Here is a 22,123-nt window from a genome sequence, read left to right as displayed (position 1 = left end):
CACGACATGTCAAAGTGGATTGTGAGACATTCAGAAGCTGTTTCTCTGCTCCGCCTGTCTCCAGTCAGTAGGCCCATTTTGTCACAAAGCCAGCAGCCCTCTTGAGAGGAAAGTCGATCCACCCGAGCCACGTTTCAGCGTCGTCCTTTGCCTAAAAAATTCCTACGTGTCACTCATTCTGAAAGAGAGCATTGTGATTCAACCAAACTCCTACTCCTCTTGTGGAAAGAGGGGGGGGGGGGGGGGGGGGGGGGGGGGGGGGAATGGGAGTGCACGTGTACCCTGCACTACTTGCTCAAAAAAGCTTTCCCGCCTGGCCCTAGTGTGGCCATGACAAGACCACAGGCTGGCTCATAGAGAGAGAAATGCTGCCTTCATGTGCTGCTCGTAAAACATCCAACTTGCAAAAAAAAAAGCGATTGATTCTAAAGACCTGAGTATATGCTTGAAACTAATTATGTTGTATTATATGTTAGCCAACTACATCTAAAGTGTTTATAGCTTCTCTCAATGACCACACTTGGACGCAGTAAATCGTAACCTATAAAAAGAAAGAGAAAACCGGAACTAGCTCAATAGCTAGCAGCTAAAGCGCTAATGTATCTTGAATGTTTGCTAGATAGCTGTTTGAAGACTACTACCACAACAATAATATTCTAAAGAAGCAGAATGAAGAAACAAAAACAAGCAACTGACGTCCCAAACCTCGACATTAACTGTCAAGTTTTGACATTTCCTACAACACGTGAAGGAGACACGAGGACTGGTACTGTGACGGGAGGGGGGCGGGGTTATGCAAATGAGAGAGCCGTAGACTCAATAGATGCTCCTGGCTTCTGTAAGCGGAGCGCGGACACTTGCTGCGGAGAGAAGAGACGGAGAGAAGAGTAGACGCCGCTCCGGACAAACAAAACAGATCACTTTCACTCGACATCGCAACATGTCTTCAAAGTGCCCCAAGTGTGACAAGACGGTGTATTTCGGTGAGTGTTGCACGCTTTATTTGTTCCCATCTTTTCAAATTACTTTTTTGGGTCATGTTGGTTATCTCGCTTCATTAAACCAAAAGATCGGTCTTTTGTTTTTTGGAACAACGTGTTTCACAGTTTTTGATAGTCCCACATTTCATGAATAGTGTGCCTATTCGGATACAAAGCAGTTCATGCCCATTCATTGAGAAAAAAAAAAAGTCTACGTTTCACTCATTTAGAATTACAGAATTTACATTTACTTTTCTAATTGAATTCTGAATGTATGCATGCATGCACTTTTGCCATATTCTGTGTTTTTAACAGTATCTCAGACAGTATACAGTAGGATATTCAAAGTATTTGTGTATTTGACAGTCTAATATTGGCTCCATAAAGATCAATATTGCTTTAAGCTCTTATGTTCAGTGGTGATGGAAAAAACGTAAACCATTCCTACATTTCCCAAAAGATTTTCTTACAGAAATAAAGCTCATACCATTTCTTAGATTAGGCATTTTTTTTAGGGGAAAGAGTTGCTGGCAGTGTAAATGATTCACAGAGTTAAACTTTGGGGGGAGGGGATCAATGTAAACAAAAGCCCTAAGAGCAAATATTTCAACAAATTCATGTTTTTTTTACAACATGTAAAATGCTTTTAACATACGTGGGAGAAACCAATGCCGTGTCTGCTCTCAAATTCGCAAAACTGGATAAATAATGTATCTTATTTTGACACTGATCTGTGCCATTTTTAATTTGTTGTGTTTGGTAAACATCCAAGCTTGGCAGTTGGCTTATGGAGGCCCTCGCCAAAAGTGCAGAAGTGCTGAGATTGCCCACTCACGGAGGAGCACGGCAGCAGCTGCGTCACTGAGATGAAAACATGTCAACATGCATCTTTTGCATCCTTGTAAACAAAGATTGAAAACATGTCAAAATGCATCTTTTGCATCCTTGTAAACAAAGACTGAAAACATGTCAAAATGCATCTTTTGCATCCTTGTAAACAAAGACTGAAAACATGTCAAAATGCATCTTTTGCATCCTTGTAAACAAAGACTGAAAACATGTCAACATGCATCTCTTGCATCCTTGTAAACAAAGATTGAAAACATGTCAACATGCATCTTTTGCATCCTTGTAAACAAAGACTGAAAACATGTCAACATGCATCTCTTGCATCCTTGTAAACAAAGATTGAAAACATGTCAACATGCATCTTTTGCATCCTTGTAAACAAAGATTGAAAACATGTCAACATGCATCTTTTGCATCCTTGTAAACAAAGATTGAAAACATGTCAACATGCATCTTTTGCATCCTTGTAAACAAAGATTGAAAACATGTCAACATGCATCTCTTGCATCCTTGTAAACAAAGATGGGGATGCAACAGATTCACTTGGGCAAAGAGTCACACTTAGTCACAGTGTGGATGATGGCATCATCATCTATTTACTATTAACAGATGTTTAAAGCGAAATAAATGCGCACGGATAAGAGCAAAGCAGAGGATTAAAGGAGCACAGGTCATGAAGATAAACAAAAATGTCCGTCTCCGTTTCTAATCTGAATATTCCCGATATTCAGCGTATTTCTAGGGAACGTGCTGCTGCCCCGTTTAATTGTGAGTGATCCCGTGTTTACGTTCGGCTGCATGCTGGGAACAGAAACATTTGTTCTTCGACGCTGATCTTTTTCTACACTTCACAGCGCACATCAGAGCTGTCACAGGGGTCAAAATCAATTATGTGAGTGCATGGCAGTCCTGTTATGTAACAGGAGAGGCAGCAAACACCACAGCTGCTGCTCATGGGTCCCGAGAGTCGCTGGCAGGCAATGAATATCTGTGCAAATAAGATTTAATTTCCTCCAATACAGATTTCATGCATCTCTGAGTATTCGTCTGCGCAGAAGATTTAATTCGCTGCAGCGAGTGAGTCACGGCTCCTCTGTGATGCGTGTTTTTATTTTTACGTAACATACTGAGATCCGTCCTGGGGGAGTTATTTCGAGTTGGGGGTGGTGTCTTATTGGGTGGAGAGCGCCCAGGGGCCGAGTCGACTGTAAGGATGATGAACGGGTGGAATTAGCTGCACACGTCAAACCTGGGGAGGATGGAGAAAGTGAGGGAGGTTTTTATGACAATATTAAAGTCTCAGTCATTGCAAGGGAGGCTGTGAAACCTATGACCAGGCGTGGGAGAGGTCAGGGTGGGAGAGACGTTCTGCCTGAGCTGCTGCCCACAGCCTGGAGCATCATCATTACGGCCATGAAGAATTCAGATACTTTAGAATGAGCTCAGCAGCTCCACCGACATGCGTCCTCCTCTCAGATACTTGGCCCGAAATCCTTCTCAGGTCTGCAGTTAAAAGTCCCACAAATGAGGGCGTAAAATGTTTCTGATCTACTCCGAGACATGTGTTCCTGATAGAGAAAAGTGTCTATTTTCTGTCCTATTTTGCTTTCTTCTTCTTCTTCTTCTTCTTCTTCTTCTTCTTCTCCTCGTGGTGGTGATTAGTGGTGTAGCTGCATGGAGCAGTGATCAGCCCACCCTGTAGTTACCCACCTGGTCCTCCAGCTGCTGCCCAATATTGGATTTTTTCAACACTTGACTCTCTTTTTCTGTAAGAAAAACCGACAAAACAAACGTAATTTCACACGGCAGCGGTGAGCCACAGTCTGTGACGGACTTTTTTATTATTTTCCGTTCGTTACTTTAATGAACAGCAGTTTCACGGTGGTGGTGATGGTTCAATTTCATCACCACTAAGTGCACGTTTTGATTGTTGCTGATTCGCTTTGCTTCTGCAGTTTCAGAAAACCAAATAAATGGCACCAAAAAAAAAACGTTGCTTGTTGCTGGTGTTTAAAGAATGTGAACGTTTAACTTTTTAAATGTAGGGTTGGCTGGATTACAATTCCCAGAGTCCACATTGGGGCGTCACATCTGTTAGTTCCTGTGGAACGGAGATGCCTAGAATACATTAGGGACTACTGGCTGACATGTGTCAGGCCCCAGTGGAAATACATTGTTAGCGTGTGATGGAGTCCATGCGGGACACATCGCAGCATGGCTCACTAAGTCTCTCGGCTCCAGACCCGAATTCAGCTGAGCGATCCAGCCACGTCTCCTGTGCTTGACAAATTGGAGCCATGCATCTTTTGTGCAGCAAAGTGAATAAACGAGAAACTAATGGGGCTCTGCCGGGAGTTTCTCTTTCTCTCTTTCATTCACTCTGGCTCCTCTTCGGCCACTTGCCCTTCGCCTCAGGCCCCAAATTCCTCTTTCCTCAACTAGAAGGACCGGGGTGAGATGGCTCGCCTTTATTTAAACGGGACACTCTCAAAGTGCCTCATGCATTATAATGAGAAACGACATCTCTATTCACACAAAGCTCTTTCTGTATCTGCGCACGTTCGTTGCCTCCAGCGAGGCAGAATACCTTCATCCTCTCAGCCTGACGAGACGTTTCCCACACACCTCCTTTTTTACCCCAAACATCCACACAATGCCTGTTTTTTTCCCCTCCTTCCACTCTCTTCTGTCAGCGCCACAGCGCCCTATTTTCCACTCGGCTGCCCAGTGGGCTGTGTGAAAGTGCCTCCTCAGTTACGTAACATCATTTCTTGAGTTGTTGCCTCCCGCTCGCTGACATTGCGTAACCTGCCAGCTACTGTGCACCAGTCACTGAGGGCCCTTTTACAGAAGCACAAATATGATCCCCCTAATGGAGACGGCATTAAGCTCGGTGCTGAAAGTCAGGCTGCCCCCCCCCCCCCCCCCCCCAACACAGGTGAAACCATTTCACCCGGCAGCACAATGACCTGTTGCATAACAGCAGGAGGAACAAAGTTGTCTACTGTTCATCCAAATGTCTCACACTTTAACGTTATAATCATTAACATCCTCAAGATTTTTATTAAATCTACTCTAATTTTTGATGTTATTCATGACCGCCATTTATTTTACAGGCTGATGTCTGGTCATGGAAGTTTTTACTGGAACCATATATGACAAAAAAATGATTTTCAGATTGCAAAGATAAGATATAAAGGTTTTGTAAAAAAACGATTTAAGAGTGGCACACAATCCTAAACTGCAGCGATAGCTAGGATCCTACTTACTAAATTGTAAACAATGATAATATACATTTCTAACAGGTATTTTATTTGAATTTATTTTGAACAACATTTAAACAATGTTTCGCTCACAATGTAGCATTTTCAGGGACGCCGTTAGTCCCTCGATCCCTGATACCTACGTTTTTTTTGGGGCGATTTTGGCATCAACTTTGTTCAGTCGTATTGGTTGTCGTGACACGTGTAGTCCACTACGATGCACAGTGTCGACTAGTCGACTATTCTGTGAAGCCACGAATCCAAAAAACACACTGTCAAATTAATTGGTGTCGTGATTATTCATTCAGCACGGCTCGCAAGTTTTCGCCATTTCCCGTTGGGCGACGAGACGAACAATGGCCTCGATTTGATCTATTTTTTGACGGCCTGTTTTGCGTTAAATACTGTGAACGTGAAATTCGAACAGAAAATTTGTTTCCCACGCACAACAGAAGACAATGCATTAATTGAATGCGTTGTGGCAGACAACACTAGATTTCATTAGTTCTGTTTAGTCAGGCTGTGTGTATTTTAGTCACCTTCTTCTTTATTAAAACAATGTGACAGGATGAATCCTCTGCTGTAAACAGATACACAGGTTTCTGACAAAGTAGTTGAAGTGGTCAATACAGTTGTCATTTCGAATATTAATCTGGGCGTCCATGTTATTAAAAATCACTTGCACCAGTACCACCAGTAACCACAGCTGCTGACTGGAATGTCAAGGATTAGCCTATAATTTGAACTCTTGATATTTTTTTTTTTTTTTTTTTTTTTAACTCTTTCAAAGGGAACTACTCTAGTCGAACCATGTGCTCATTTAGTCACGGACGATTCCTGTCATGTGATGTCTACCCCCTCAAGGGCTGATTATCCAATTACATAGGCTACATCTGAAGGTGCCTTTCTAGTGATACAGTCCCCGCTTCCTCCTTTGAAGACATGGGCCACTACTCTGTAAGCTAGTCATGCAGTTCCTTTTTGAAGTCCCTGTAGCTCGGGACACGGTGTCCTGACTGGTTAGAGATGAGATGCAGTGTGTGGGGCGAAGCAGGCCCAGGGTGTTTGGGGAGGGGTGCTTTGCCCCGCGGCTCCTCTGACCAGCGCAGACAGGATGCGAGTTAACTGCGGCCCATTTACGTCAGCCAGCAAAATTCACGAGGTCGGCCTCTTTGGGGGGGAGGAGGGGGGAAGCCCGGGGAGGAAACCTCGCCTTGGCTGAGGCGACAGACGAGGCGACAGACGACCTCCAGAGCTACGTTTTGCCACGGGGTTGCATCAGCCACAGGAGGAGACGGATCCAAACCCATGTTTCTTTGTGGCTCTTTAGCATCCCCACCCTGCCCCGCAGCACGCCGACTCTGCACAAATCAATTCTAATGTTTAACGCACCGCTGACGGGGTCCATCTCACTTTCATCAATCCCTCACGACCAGCAGAAGATGAGCTTTTAAAACTCTTTTTACTCACTCAAGTACTGTGCCATTTAAAAAATAAACGCCTTGTTAAGAACAGATGGATTATTAACGTGAAATTGTGTTGAATGTTTACACAATAAATGTACAAAAGCGCTTAAATACTTGACAAAAATTAAATGATCTGTTTTATAGCTTTCCAATGTGAGGATTTGCACCATTGTCCCGTCCTTCCATAAAGGACACTGTTGTAGGTTGAGTAGTTTGTTTACTGCACAAGCTGAAAGCTCCTTCAAAGTCACTTCCCTGGGTGAGGTCGAATGCCCCGGGTGTGCCTGACTGAATGGCGATTGTCTTTTAAGTTTAGTAAAAGGTCACAAGTCCTCGGAGGCGTTTGTACTCCAGAGAACAGAATAGAGAGAGGATGCAGAGAAGGAAACACAGGCTGCTTGTTTTTTCCTTTCGTACATTTCTCTTGAGATACAAGCCTTTTTTACTGAATGTACCTTCCATGTGTGGGTCCTGCTTTGCCTTCTGGGCCTCCAGTCAGTCAGGTGTGTGGTGTTTATTAGGACGTGCAGTTATCACACTGCTGTGACAAAAGCCCAAAACAGAATAAACACCCGCGTGGACTCAGCTGTCGCTTAATGGATGAAGGGAATGAGGAGGAGGAGGAGGAGGAGGAGGAGAGGGGTAGCGTGTACATGTGTGTTGTGGATGGTTTTATTGTAGCACGAGCTGAACAGATGGGTCCACGGCACCAGAGGGTACAACAGAACAGAACACAGCCAACCGTGATTTACAGATGATCCCAATAACATTGGTTACATCATGAGCACTACGGAGAAACTCCAGCTTACTGATCCAGAATATCGTTATAAACTGTACCTTTTTATACATGAATGAGGTCCTTGATGATTAGTATTTAACCTCGTGCTTCATGATAGTGAGTTACATTTATTACATTTAAGTTTTTTTTTTTAGCTTCTGTTCTGTGACTCATTCAGTGAAACTGAATGTTTGAGTAGTGTACAGTTATAACAGGGATTCGTAGAATTTTATTGGATCGCTAAAACGTTTTTAGAGTTCAGCGCGATACGGAGCTACAGAGGAACGTGGCGCGAAACAAACCTCCCCTGTTGCTTAAAGTGTCAGAATGATTGATGGATGGATGTCATGATATTAGTGGTTGAAATTGGTTGGTTTACGTATGGAAGATAAATGACAGGGATTGTTATCTAAAAGGGTTTAAAGGACATTTTTCATTTAGTACGTCGGTATGTATATTTTGTCGAACTGTTGTTTTTGTCATGAGAACGTTCACACTGAATGCGAAATAGCTGTAATTTCTGTTTTTCAGCGTGAGGTAAATTTTTTGGAGCTTTTGCACTGCGAATATAGCAATCAACCAATCACAGTGTGTGGAACCAAAAGATAAAGATAAAAAGAGCACCCATGGGAGATTTCAGAGCCCAACCCCCCTGTCGTGTTGCATGCTGGGAGTTCAGCTGTATAAATGTTGTTCAGTACTTGTAGTGCTTCTTTATCTCTTTTGACATTTTAGAAAGGTTGAATTTCCTTCTAACATTGGGGGTGAATCTCAGTCCATCACCAGCTCTGGTGTTTGGGTGCAGCTGCCCTGTCGCTGTTGATAATTAAGAAACCATAATTAAGTCCTTTTGGAGGAATTGGCTGTTAATCTTTTCCCCTCTGAAGACCGCTCGTTACAGTTCTGTTGCTTAATGTTCTGTCCAATTACAGAGTGTTTTGCCATTTGCTGCTCCTCTTACAGGCCGTCTGTACACGGAGCCTAATTGGTTTCAGTCTTAATAAGATCTGAAGTGTAAGTGAATCATGTCACAGAAATAACGAAATTAATAAAATTATAACCGGCTAGAAGTCGTCTGATCTGCTCACTGGAATATCACATGAGTCATTCGCTTTCAAAGAAAGTACTTGATACCGAATTGCCGTCTTTACCAGTCGCATTAGACGTCTCATGACTCAAATTTCCCAGGAATAAAGTTAGACCCAACTAAGGATTTCTGATGACTGCCCTTATCAAATGCTCTCTTAATAAGTATTGGTGTTATGGGCTGACATCATGGATAACATGTCATCAGAAACGTAGAAAAAGCAATTTTTTTTCAAAATGAAATGCGATCAAGTGAGGGAAAACGGTGCTTTCTCATTAGTTATGGTCTTTCACAGACGTTCAATGTCTTTGCGCATGAACGTTGACCCCAGTGCCGTATATAGTGTGAAAATGTCTGACCTTATTAAATCAGAAAGCATGAGCTATTCGCAATTTAAATGCTTTTTCCAATCACGTAAAAGCACTGAAAACCTTGACTTTTAAACGTCACTGTTTAGATGAGATGTTACCCCTTAATTTCCTGCCAGTGGCAGCGCTAACGCTGTCGTAATGCCTTTTTTCGTTGGGCGTCAAGTCAAATATATATTCTTTTGAGCCTGTTTGGTAATTTCCTGGCTCCAAATCAACCTACCTAACTGTGCCGAGGTGGGTGGAGGCGCCACAGCTGGGGTTGTGTTTATGCACATCAGGGGGCTCAGTGTGCAGCGTTTCGGTACTCGTATCGACATGAAATTGTGTTTCTTTTTCTTCACATCTTCTCAGTAACGCATGCTCTAACAGCATGTTGTTGTGGCTCAAGTTGACTTGACGAGCACAAACACGAGAACCTTTTCCATAATTACAAAAGCACTTTCAAGCCTCTTTTCCTTTGATTAATGTTCAGTAAGTCAGTGAAACAAACAATCGTAAACACTGACGCTGAATCAGAGCGAAGAGGAGTCAGCAGCCGGCTGTCTCGGTGATTTAAAACCATATTGACGATGCAATCAGAGAGGCCGACCGCAGACTGAAGAGCTTAGACCTGGAATTCACAAATGAAGTTAAGCAGCTTACAGTGATGCAGGTATCAATCATATGGTTCTGGTGCAGACCTCTCTGACCAGCACACCTGCAGTAGCATCGTCTGTCAGTCGGCACTTTATATCAATATAAAAAAATACATTTATTACATTTTTTTAGAGACACAAAAGTCTCACAAATCCAGATGTTTTCTGGATCTCTACAACCTCTGATTTTTATATAATTATTGCCAAAATAAAACGGGCTCCTGAGCCGCCAGTCATCTGCTGAGGTTTGCCGCTTGTTCATCTTACCTCTACTACACCGGCTTTTAATGCAACGTTTTGTCAATTAATCAGCACCTCAATATTATGGCATCTTATCTTCAACAAAAGTGGATTTCCATAACCGTGAAATAGTTGAGCCGAGGTGGTAAGCCGCCCAGATTCTGACGTATCTCGTTTGGCGATCAATTCAGTTCGTAGGTTACGTCCTAAAAAAGTCACACTCGCATGAAATATATGGCGTTGGCTGTTTGTGGAAAAAGTTCTTATTTGATTTGCTTAATCTGAGATATACCTTACAGTAGGTAGCAAAAACGGACACAAACGTCAGGTGAGAAGTTCTACGAACTCTTCAGCAGTGATTTCCCAAAGCAGTCCCACCGTTTGCATTAAACCACGGGGGAATCCTTTGTTGTGAGCTTTTGAGTGAGACCGTCGGGAGAGAGAAAGCAGATTGGCTTAAAGGATTTGGCACATCCTCATCGGTGTTGACAATTTAAATGTGACTATCCGGAGAGACTTCCCTGTGAACAGGAGCTTGTTGTGTTTACACAAGTGGGTGCATTTACCCTCAGGTTGTCTCCGTGATGAGGTAGAGGAAGACTTGGTGGCATTTCAGTCGCCTCATTTGTGCCCACATGTTTACTATTTTGGAAGACAAAGAACTATCTGTCGGCCCATTGTTGCAGTCACTTCAATTTTTCTTTTTTTCCTCTTTAATGCATGTGAAATGTCAACTTAAATGCAATGTTTTCTGGCTTTATTTCAGCAATGGAGGCGATACAGTATGAAGGATAATAAAGATACAGGCTCACATTGGAGCTGGGGGGGGGGGGGGGGGGGGTTATAAACATCTGGACCAGAAGCAGATCCCCTCCACCTCCCCCACTCTGTAACTTCCACAACACATAACACACACAGACAGGGCTCACCCCTCTTATAATAACAACAACTGCCCTTTAACACGTTGTTACTACACACAGAGAGAGTCACAGGATGAGGACATACTGTTTCCATTCATATCTGTCTGCTGGTGTAACTACAACACTGAGTGCGAACAACCGAGTGCAACACTATGAATGACTTTCAGGAGAGGAAAATGTGTAACTCGTATTTAAAGAATATCGTCTCGCCCTCTCTCAGTGATGACCAGTGTGGCCAACTATAAACACACGTGATTTCTGAAGGTTCTGTGGCCATCTTCTGATTAAAGAACAGATTATTGATTTTTAAAGAATGATTTATTGTCGCCTTTTTTCTTTGAATAACAGTAACTTTAAGAGTGATTTAACGTTTCCGGCAGTCTGCTATATCAGCATTCCTTTGCTCTCAAGTGTTGATGGGAGGTCATGCACCCAATCCTGGGATACTCTCCAGGGCCTTGTTATTGGTAATTCGTCTCAGCGTTTTTATAATTGACAGGGAGAGTAAACGGAAACCTCTGCAGGGAGTAGTTGGATCTCCTAAAGCAATCCCCAGAAGCATTTTTAACCCATGATACCCGTAACATCAAATCAACTTAACTTTATGATTGAAAGAAGGGTATTCATTTGGTCAAAGGTGAAAAGAATAAACTGACGCATTACAAAAAGACACATCCATAAAAGGAACCGTACAATACAAAGCTGAAGGGAGGTCTCAAATAAAAAGCATTCGTTTGGTTGTGTTGTGCTCATTTGGCTGGTTTGCTTGTTTTTTGTGTTGTGTGGTATTATTGGAGACAAAAGAGTTGAAAACGTCTGTTTATAGAAAATGAAATGAAACATTTTTTTAATGCAAGAATTTCAAATTCATGTTTTCCTTTTCGTGACATCCATATGACCATTTGATTTTGTTTGGGTAAATGAGTTCATTGACTTCCATGCCGTCTCAAATCTCTGATTTAATTTGCTTCCCTGACGCAGGACTTTTACAGGTTATAGTGGTACATATGGGAAAGCAGCTAAAGCCAGGAAGTAATCGTCTGTATGTCTGCATACGTGCTGTATGCATGTGTGTGTGTGTGTGTGTGTGTGTGTGTGTGTGTGCGTGAGTGTGCGCACTTTTGACTGAGGGTATGTAGGAAACAGACTCCCGTATCCGTCCATTTGTGCCCTGTCTGATAAGAGAAGGTGTTTCCTCTACTGCCTCCACGGCTCCTTGGGGTCCATTGTGTGGAAGCAGCGGGGATTGTATTATTGGAAACAGTATAATTAGGGCTCCTTTGCTTGTCTGGAGTCGGTCTGGGAGAGAAAGGGGACGGAAATGGGGTTGAAGGGCCGTCTGCAGCAGGATGGGTATACTGTAAACTGGGGGGAGGGGTGTGTGTGTTGTTTGGAGGGGCGACACAAAGGATCTGGGTTGCATGTGGTCACCCCCCCGCTGCTCCAGCTGGACTGGGACTCACGCCACTGTCTGTCTGTCCCACAATGACATCACCACTGCATCCTGTGGTGGTGCACAGGCATTCCCAGTACGCCCTCCCCCTCCCCCCCCCCCAGTCACTCAGTTGGCACGATGACAGGATTTCCCTCCAAGGGCGCAGCAGCCCAGAGATACAGCACAAGCTAATGATTATTCTGCAGTGTGAAGCAACGAGAGCACGTCATTCCTCTCTGCGATGAGCGATTTGAACGCCACTTTATAGGGCGTACAAAGCGCGACACAATCGACGGCCGTTGTTCGTAGTGATGTATATAAATGCTGCTTTATGTGAGTGTTTGCACTCACCCCCCACATCTCTTTTGTCTTTTCATTTGCAGCTGAAAAGGTGTCATCCCTGGGGAAGGACTGGCACAAGTTGTGTCTCAAGTGTGACCGCTGCAACAAGCTCCTGACCGCCGGAGGCCACGCTGAGGTCAGTAAGACACCAGCAGCAACGGGACAATACTGTCCTCTCAGTATAGTAAATGCATCTGATGCTAATCCATCTTCTCCAGAGCTGCAACTACTGACGTCTGAGGCACTTTACTTCCATTTCATGTCTTTATACTTCTACTCCACTACATTTCCAAGGGAAATATTGTACTTTCTGCTGCACAACTGGACATTTATTTCAAAGATTTAGGCACTTGTTACTTTTAAGATTAAGATTTCACACGTATGATCAGTGATGAAATCACAGTTAAATTAAACTAAGGCTATTAAATGTTTTCTCACATATTGCATTAGTAATAATATTCTAATAATTATGTACAATGAATAAACCATCATGAACCATTTGCATTCTGCAAAAGTACAAGTGTCTTTACCTAAGTTAGAATTTGAATGGGGGACTTTGAAATGCTGTATTTTTAAATTTTCATAAGCAATTAAATGTAATCGTTTATTTTTTATTAATCGATTAGCAGTTTAGTCCAACAATTTAATAAAATAATAAAAATGCCTATTACAGTTTCCCACGATGACATCTTCAAATGTTCTTTCCGAATAATGTGATTTACCGCTTCACTCTCTCAAACAGTCCACAGTCTATTAACAGTCTAAATGAATCGTGACATTTTAAAGGAAAACCAGAAAAGAGGAGATATGGGTTCTAACTCTGTAACTGGGCCAATGACATGGACTCCTTCTAGTCTGTATAGCTGTGTGTGTGTGTGTGGAGCACGTTGCCTGGGGTGGGAGTTCACTTCCCACTGAGGCCATTCATGCTAACATGATCTGCACTCAGTGATGCTGTGAAGCGCTGTGGCTAAAAGTGTCAACCAAATGGCTTTATGGGCTTTTCTCCGTTAATGCATGTTCTACTTTGGCAGTGCTTTTTCTAGATGAAATATCGGTACAGTCGTGTTGGTCACGCAGGGTCGAAGGCCAATAAACTCTGTGCCGTTGTTTCTTTACAGTTCAGTGAATGTGTTGGTGAAATCGAAAAAGGGGGAAGCCAGTATTGACTTATTGAAAGATGGTCTTTACAGTGCGTCCTCAATGAAAAACGAACTGTATCGCATGTATTTGTTTTTAAAAGTTCTAGAAACATGCAGGCACTGCATGCAGGGCTAGTTTGTGAACTATTGTAGCTTGCGAGCTAACCGCTAACATGCTAGTAGCCACCTGGGAAGATGGTAGCATTATCTAGTCAAAACAGCTGCGTCCTTTACTCCCCATGTTTGTTCTCAGGCGTGTGCATAACGTATAATTTTATTGAAGAAGGGGATGTTTTGGTACCATAAGGAGGTTAGATAAAAACAAAAAGGGAATGGTGCCACTCGGCTAATAAGCAGCTTCGTTCCCCAAAAAAGTCAGCACCATTGAGACGATCTTCTATCGGTCAACTTTGGCAGTCAATTTTATAGTTTGTTGAACTTTACCCTGATACCCTTTTGTTTTTAAAAGCTGGTGTGACTGGGCCTTTACACTGGAGGAGGGTCTTTCAAAGATATGAAGTTATTTCCTTTCATTTCACTTCATACAGGAAATCGCTGAGTCCATGCCTTTTTTTTTTTCCTGACTTGGTTTGTGTCTAGTTGCATCTGTCAATATGAGTCGTCCTTTTGGGAATCTTACCCCCCTGAGCGTTGCAGGCTGAGTTGCCTTTTTCCTCTCTGTCGCATAATCACACGTCTCAACATAAGATGGATCCCCTCCGTTCGTGACCCAGCCAATGATTCAATTCTTACCCTCTCTCTGTAAATGGGTAGAGTCTCCCGCTCCTTTTTTTCAACTCAAAGAGGATGTGATCTCAGCGTCTTCTGTACACAAAAGCAATTTCCTCGCAAACCCCAAAGGATGCCGTTTAATCTCTGCAGTCATCTTACAGTAACGTAGTCACACAATCTCTCTCTCTCTCGCTCTCTCGCTCTCTCTCTCTCTCGCTCTCTCTCTCTCTTTGGACTGCATCCAAATCCTGCCCCGGGCTGCAGCACCGTGCCACGAGTCTAACTTTAGTTGGCAAAAAAAAACTCAATACTTCATCATCGTCATGGAAACACAGTGAGGCTGAGAGACGTTGCATATAAAAAATAAAAAAATAAAAAGATGTAAAAGGGACGGTGTTGGGGGGGGCGTGTTTTGATGTCATCTCGGGACCGGTATGCAAAAGGTGACGACCTTCCGAGAAATTCTGATCGCTTCTTTAAAAGGAGTCGGGGGGGCAGGAAGGAGCCCACTGTGGCCGAATGAGGGCAGCAGCTTCCCGAGGCTGGTGGCAGAGAGCCAGGCTTGAAAAGACAAGGTGACAAGCCTTCAATGTTGACCCTAAAAGATCTGGACTGTACTTAATTGCAGACCTCCTTCTGCGAGTCGCAACACTGTCAAATCAGAACGTACGGACGTGACGTTGTTGTGGAACTTAATCTCAAGTTATAAAGATCTATAAATCCCAACGGTCATGAAAAAAGTGTTTCAGTACTTTTTTCTGAACGCTTTAAGAACCTGACACCTACATTACCCACAATGCAGCTCAATCACCGACAGTTTAGTCTGAGATTTTGGGTGTGTTGTGCTAGTAGCTAATGTAGCAGCATGCTAGCCTCAAGCGGAGATGAGAAGTGAGCTAGAGGTCTGTTAGCTCACTTATTTCTAACTCCACACCCACAGATGCACATGTGCAGTAGTACCCTTCTTTTAAATTTGGGAAAGATATATATTACACAAAAGTGTGTTTATGTTCTCCAAATGTATCTAGTGAAATATACTGGATCACTTCGTTAGGCCTCTAAAATATCCATCAAATGATACAACTCACAAAGGAAAAACAACCGTTAGGTTGAACTGTCCGGTTTATAGCTATAACTTGAGAGCATCTTTTAAAAGCTGAACCTTGTATACCTGCTGGGCAGCAGAGCACAAACACCTCCATTCTGGTCTCCCCTACAGGGACTGAATCCCAGCTAAGTGAGTGAGTTTAGGGTTGAAGCGACGGGGCATGGAGATGAAGATGAGGTCAGAAAAGAAAAGATGGGAAAAACACATTTAAATGTCAGGATGTGGGAAGTGAACTTCTGGGAAGCGAGTGGGCTGAGCAGCGATGGATAATCCATTTTTAGGGTCCCTCACAGCCAGAGCCACAGCGGTATACCGTACAGCAGACTGTTAACAGACCACTCGCTTCACTTGACAATGAAGCCCTGTGTGTCCAGGCCTGAGAAAGTCATCAGTGCTTAGTCACGGCGGCGGCGGCCAGACCTTCATGGATCTCATAAATGTCAAACAGGAAGTGTGAGAGGAGTGCGTTGCCGCAGTACCAGTAGCTGATCCTGTCGTGGTTAATGCATTATTAAAAGGTGAGAAAGCAAATCGGTCTTTTGAGGAAAGCTCATGTGGCCAAAGCAGAAGGGATTGTGGGTAGTATGTCCCCTCTGCAACGCCAGTTTTCCCCTTGCCACCCAGGCCCTGGCGTCTTGCCCGTGGCATTTGCTTGGTTCTTCTCTTCTATGGGCATCGGGCTCTGGACCAGTGGCCACCCTGGCCCTCAGCCCTGATCCCAAAGCTGGTCACATGCTCCTGCACTGACCGCCACATACCCAGCATGCATCAGCAGCAAGCCATCTATGTCTTAACACTGACCCCTCAAGTGGCGGGCCTTCACGGGGGTAACGGAGACGTAGGCCGCACTGAAGTGTGGCGCTGGATTCATCAACAGAGTCCTGACGACGTCGTCATTATGTGTTGAAATGAAAAAAAAAAAAAAAAGAGGCTTGTTTCCGTTTTTGGACACAAGCTCTCCATCTCCTCTCCAAAACCAAAATACATGATGTCAGAAAAAAGTGTGAAGAATAGGACTTCTCATACATGTCGTGGTTGCATTTTCCTATTTGCGTCATTATGTTTTAAAATCTTTTTTAAAATCCTTTTCATGCCCATTGAGTCAGTTTGTTTTTCTGTCTCTCCCTCAGCACGATGGACGGCCCTACTGCCACAAACCGTGCTATGCTGCCCTCTTTGGGCCAAAAGGTGAAGTACATGCAGACTAAATATCACTTATTTATGAATAAATACACATTCAGAGGCCACTTTATCAGCTACATCAGTCCAATACAACAGCTCTTCCATAACATCTCCGCAAACCTCCACAAATATTCAGCTTGACAGAAATGAGTTAATTCAATTATGTTTATTTTTTAGGCCACAGTTAAAGGTGGTGTTGCATTATACTGCATAATACACTTAATAAAATCAATACGGTGCATAAGTTAATACGTAAAGAAATACATTACCAACATGTATTCATTTATTCCTTTAATTCTGAATGGAATATCGACTTATTCAATCATTTAAGCTTGTATCTGTTAATTAATACATTTATTTCTGTATGTATCTATTGATTGAGTCATTTTTAAGTCTTCCAAAGAGTTGTAGATTCCAGACTATTTTCACACATTGCTAGTCAGTCATAGTATTTCTAAATACAAATCAACTTATTTATTTTCATACTGATATTGTTTCTTCTACAGGCGTGAACATCGGTGGCGCCGGCTCTTATGTGTACAACACTCCCGCCAACAACAACCCGTCTGCCACCAGTGTGGATTCAGCCCCCAAAGCTGAGGAGAAGAGAGTGTTCGCCCCAAAGGCAGCGTCGAAAGGTAGACGAGGAAGGGTGTGTGTTCCCACTGTGTCCGTACTGGGAGCTGTGGCTCCATCAGCAAGTGTTAAATGGAAGAAGCTCGTCGATAGGGACGTGGTTTCGGTGCTTTAGGTCGGAAGGAAAGCTGCTGCTGACTCAATGATAAGAACGCCGACACACACAGTCTTTTGGGACTTGAGGAGGATTTTCTCAGACGTGTTCGATCGTGTGTGTGTGTGTGTGTGTGTGTGTGTGTGTGTGTGTGTGTGTGTGTGTGTGTTCTGGGAAATCCCTGTCAGCAGGAACAAAATAATCTTATCAGGTGTTTTGCAATTTCTCTCCGCTGTGCAGTTTTCAGTCAGTGGCTGTTTTCGTCTCACTTTGTTGTTGAAGCCAGAAAACTCAGCAAAGATTTCGGATTGTTTTAACCTTTCTGCATTCAGAACCTTTCAATGTGTGAAACAGCTCAACCAGATAACGGGAGATCTTTAGAATCTTTTAAATAAATAAATAAATGGATATATAAACTTTATTTAATCAAATAGAAAGAGGAGAGAGGGGTGAATGTCTTTAGGTTTTGAGTTCTGTGTGCTCACGTGTTGTGTAGGATTGAATCTGTGTGCTTCTATTTTGTTTTGTTTTTGGTGAATATGTGGGGAAAACGTGTGTAACATGTCGGTTTCATGGTAGAATACAACCAAACCAGTGTCTTTGCCTTATGGCGCCACCTGCAGTCCCCAGCACAACACTACGTGTTCACTAAACGTTCATGATTGGCTGTTGAAAGAGGGAGTGAATATGAAGTGTTTGAACATGGCAGCCACAACAAATTGGCTAAATTAACCTTCCTACATAATTCCTTCTTGAAATATATAAAAGCTGTTTAGTACTTGGCTCAAATTTTGTGTGTGTGTGTGTGTGTGTGTGTGTGTGTGTGTGTGTGTGTGTGTGTGTGTGTGTGTGTGTGTGTGTGTGTGTGTGTGTGTGTGTGTGTGTGTGTGTGTGTGTGTGTGTGTGTGTGTGTGTGTGTGTGTGTGTGTGTGTGTGTGTGTGTGTGTGTGATGTTTCAGCTGCTGGCATCACCACCTTCTCCGGAGAGGCCAACTTGTGTCCCCGATGCAACAAGAAGGTGTATTTTGGTGCGTATACTATCACACTTCTACAGAACAAGGTGAAGGGTGAAAAAGGTTGGAGAGTGAAAGGTGTGAACTTTGCAAGTGGTTGCCATGGTGTCTCACAGGTGTGTGTGTGTTTGTCACAAATAGCTGAGAAGGTGACATCACTGGGGAAAGACTGGCATCGGCCCTGTCTGCGCTGTGAGAGGTGCAGCAAGACTCTGACTCCTGGCAGCCACGCAGAGGTGAGACAAAGGAAGTCGGTTAAACCGCTGAAAAAGTGGTGGTTTTGTGCCGGACTGCATTACAATAAGAGGTGTTTCTAATATTCTGCCCGTCCTCGTGTCTGTAAATAGAAACACCTCTCGATATAACGTAGTCTGGTACAAAAGTACAATTTTCACAGCCATGTGTGTCTTTCTCATTACACCTGTAATCGATACTCAATAACTAAACGCTATGTCACAGATACATAGTAAAGAAAACATATGAACGAGTGAATTCTCTTGAAAGTATATATATATCACAGGGCGGCACAGTTAATCAAATATGAATCTTGATCACAATAAACTGTGTATTACTCATTTTGGACCCTTATTTCAAGTCTTATTTTGATGCAAAGGTCTGTACATTAGCTGGAACAAGACGGGAGAGAAAGCAGTGCTCTGTTTATTTGAATGTGAAAGAAGCAATAAGAAAAATGTTGTCCCTAAAATAAATGAATTGCGATCTCAATATTGATCAAAATAATCGTGATTATCATTTATATACCAGTAAATGAACCCCCTCCCAAGAACGAGAAAAAGAATAGTTAAAAAAACATACAAAGATAAGATAAGAGATAAATGAAATAAAGAAAACAAGAGGACGACAGAAGACAAATGGGAAATCAACACCTAATTCATGTCATGAAGTTAACAGGACATTCAAATGTCTCTCTTTGTCATTTTCAACCGGTCTGCCTGACTTTTTATGGGACAGAAAACATGATCTTATTGTGTTGATGTTTGTATTTCTTTACGTTGCAGCATGACGGCCAGCCCTACTGCCACAAACCGTGCTATGCTGTTCTCTTCGGGCCCAAAGGTAACCGCTAGGGGGCGCTGTCCACCCACCAATTATCAGCTACACTTGAAACAGAATGTCTGAGCACTCGATCCACGCTGCACACAATGAGCTTGTTACTCAAGAGTTATTTCATCACAGCGTTATCTGCCACACAGCAGCTTGTTGAGGAAAATGTTTTTGCAACCTCTCCTGCTGCACCTTTCTCTCGCTCCTCTCTGTTAAACCCTCCCCCCCTCCTGACACCGTCTCGCTCTCCCTGTGGTTTTTCCAGGCGTGAACACTGGTGGTGTTGGCAGCTACATCTATGAAAAGGAGCCCAGTGCAGTGACCCAGCCTTGAACCTTTTGTCCCCTCAGCTTCATCCCTCTTCTCTTCACAACACTGACCATCAACCACAGTATTATTCGTAGCCTGTTTTCTTCCTCCCACCTGTGCGTTCATACCTGAGACAACCGGCCTTCTGATCCTTTTTCTCCTCGACTCTGACCCGCTCCCAGCTGACTTAGCACCACGAGGAATGATTTATATATGCATTTGCTCCGGGAGAGCCACATCCAGCATTCCCACCAGGTTGCTACAAATGATTTCAACCTTTTTTTTATTTTTATTTTTTTGCCATGTTTACACATTTATAAATATATGTGAACATATTAAATGTCACCACAGTTAAATACGAGGGTCTTATATTTCAATGTTGTACCCTGAAAACCGTGCGATTGTTTTGAGATGACGTATGTTTGTTTTGGGAAGGTTTGGGAAGGTGCATTGTGGGTAGAGGTGCAGCGCGGTGACAGCCGGAGGAATTTCAGGCAGTTGCCATATTTGCATTTTGGCTGCCTGACAACATTCCTGGGAAAAGGTGGGACATCTGATCTCTCAGGCGACTGTTACAAGGTTTTCAACACATTCATGAGGCTGTAACATGAATTTATTTGACTTTTGAGCATTATGTTAATAACCTATTTAATGTCAAAATCTGGATCATGTGCTAATAAATAACAAAAACGTCTATTTTTAGAATGAGGCAGAATGGGGGTGAAGCTTTGCTAAGGGAGGGCTGTGCTTTGCCAGAACAGAAACATGTATTTATAGCTTCGAATCAAGTCCTTAAGTTAATTAGCCATTGTACTACTACTACTACTACCCTCTGTGTGATTATGAAGGAGGTCAAACAAGGTGACGTAAGCTGTATAAATCTCTACGATCAAGATCTTTATTGTTTATTTCAAATAAATAACACTGCTGTTATTTTCCTAGAGATGACGCACTATTTGAAGTGTTTCTTTGTTGTTGCCATTAGCAGGAACAGTAGCTTAGCTTGTAGAAACACTGCAGACAAGTCATTCTGTAAGAATGTGCATCGTAGTATTAGTGTACGACTGTTACTGTGTTTGTTTAATACCTGTTGTACATCGTAGGGCTCCGTGGATGCTGCAGGGCTCACTGCAGCCCTGCAGCGTTCCTCTTTTTAATCCCTCGAATAAACAGAAACTCTTCATCTGTGTCGTTGCCATTATTGTTTCACAGAGTTTTTAACTCCCTGTTTCTGTTCATGAATTGCAATAAACAAACTAAATGTCGTGTGAGCTTGTGGATTTCTTGTCTGATTAAAGTAAAACAATACAATATTCACGCCCAGTTTGACTATGAATACCATAAACTCCTTAACGGTACAGTTTCATCATTGAGAGCTGGAGAAACTAATGTGTCACTCCTCCAAAAAGCAGAACCTTCAGCGAGCTTTTCCCTGAATGAATCACTCGTCTCATTCATCTCAGGTCGGTCGTGACTGTCATAACCGTAACGCCGCGTGTTTTATGAGGCAGAAAAGCACCGATACAATCTGCATGTGTGAAAGCTTTAAGGTTACACGAGGTGTTTCCTCCGCTAGGCGTACACCGCGCATTAGCTGTTTGTCTTGGTCACACTTTACTTTATAGGTGCCATGATGTCGTGATCACTTCCTCTGACAAGTTTCTTTTTGTGTGAATTATAGGGGAAAATACACAAGGTGGTCAGAGAGTAAATAACTAATTTATTCGAGTTTAAGAAAAAACTATATTACGTAGTTGTGTTGAGCGTGCTGTTGTTACATTATGCATATTGAATAAATGATTTATAACACATGATGTAGTTGTACACAGCTATAAGGACATTTAATGTAGACATTTTATATTATTACAACAGTATTGTCCCTCATTCTCCACTTATGGGTGCCTTCAGATGGATTTAAAGTTGTTGACGTACAATAATAAAAGCTTTTTGCACACAACTACATTATAGTGTTTTCTGCAGGCTATTTGTTAAATGCTTACGTGCTAAATAGGGTAAAGTAAACTAAAAGTTATAATACTAAAGTAAAGTATTTCCAGAGGAATTTTCTTAAAAAAGGACTGCTGTTGATGGTTAGATCGATGTAAAACAAATCGCCATTAAACACAAAGTAGTAAATGTTAATCACATTACTAGAAAACTTAATTCTCCACACTGGTTGAATGTCATGCTTGTCTGTAATTTACAACTACAAAGACATACAGAACATGTTTCACTCTTGTATGTTCAGCTGATCTGCTGTTTACTGACTGAAAACTTTTGATTCTTACAGAGCGAATAGTTGGAATTAATGACAAATTACATAGAAACACAGGAACACAAACTGTGTTACTCTTTTTTGGCTGTTGGTACCACATTATTATTATTATCTTTTCATTTTGTTCACCTGTAAGTGCCTCATGCACTGCAGAGGTGGTAAAACAACCAATAGTGACAGGTATTTAGAACTGGATTATCT

General features: G+C 42.6%; 1 protein-coding gene across 1 annotated transcript; it reads left to right on the top strand.

The window, feature by feature from the left end:
* Positions 1-940: 940 nt before the first annotated feature.
* On the top strand, positions 941-20,913 carry crip2 (cysteine-rich protein 2). Its single transcript, XM_076108022.1, has 8 exons — positions 941-983; positions 12,408-12,502; positions 16,479-16,536; positions 17,037-17,168; positions 18,220-18,288; positions 18,415-18,509; positions 19,293-19,350; positions 19,604-20,913. The coding sequence occupies exons 1-8, from the start codon at positions 941-943 to the stop codon at positions 19,669-19,671; spliced, it is 618 nt and encodes a 205-aa protein (XP_075964137.1). The 3' UTR covers positions 19,672-20,913.
* Positions 20,914-22,123: the final 1,210 nt, after the last annotated feature.

Source organism: Anarhichas minor, unplaced genomic scaffold, assembly GCF_050575085.1.
Source record: "Anarhichas minor isolate MPS153535 unplaced genomic scaffold, ASM5057508v1 ptg000040l, whole genome shotgun sequence".
Classification (NCBI taxonomy): Eukaryota; Metazoa; Chordata; class Actinopteri; order Perciformes; family Anarhichadidae; genus Anarhichas; species Anarhichas minor.
This window is presented reverse-complemented; position numbering and strand designations above follow the sequence as displayed.

Coding starts and splice junctions, on each gene's coding strand:
- crip2 (XM_076108022.1), top strand. CDS start 941: ATGTCTTCAAAGTGCCCCAAGTGTGACAAGACGGTGTATTTCG. Junction 16,537..17,036: donor TGCCCTCTTTGGGCCAAAAG/GTGAAGTACATG, acceptor TTTCTTCTACAG/GCGTGAACATCGGTGGCGCC. Junction 19,351..19,603: donor TGTTCTCTTCGGGCCCAAAG/GTAACCGCTAGG, acceptor TGGTTTTTCCAG/GCGTGAACACTGGTGGTGTT.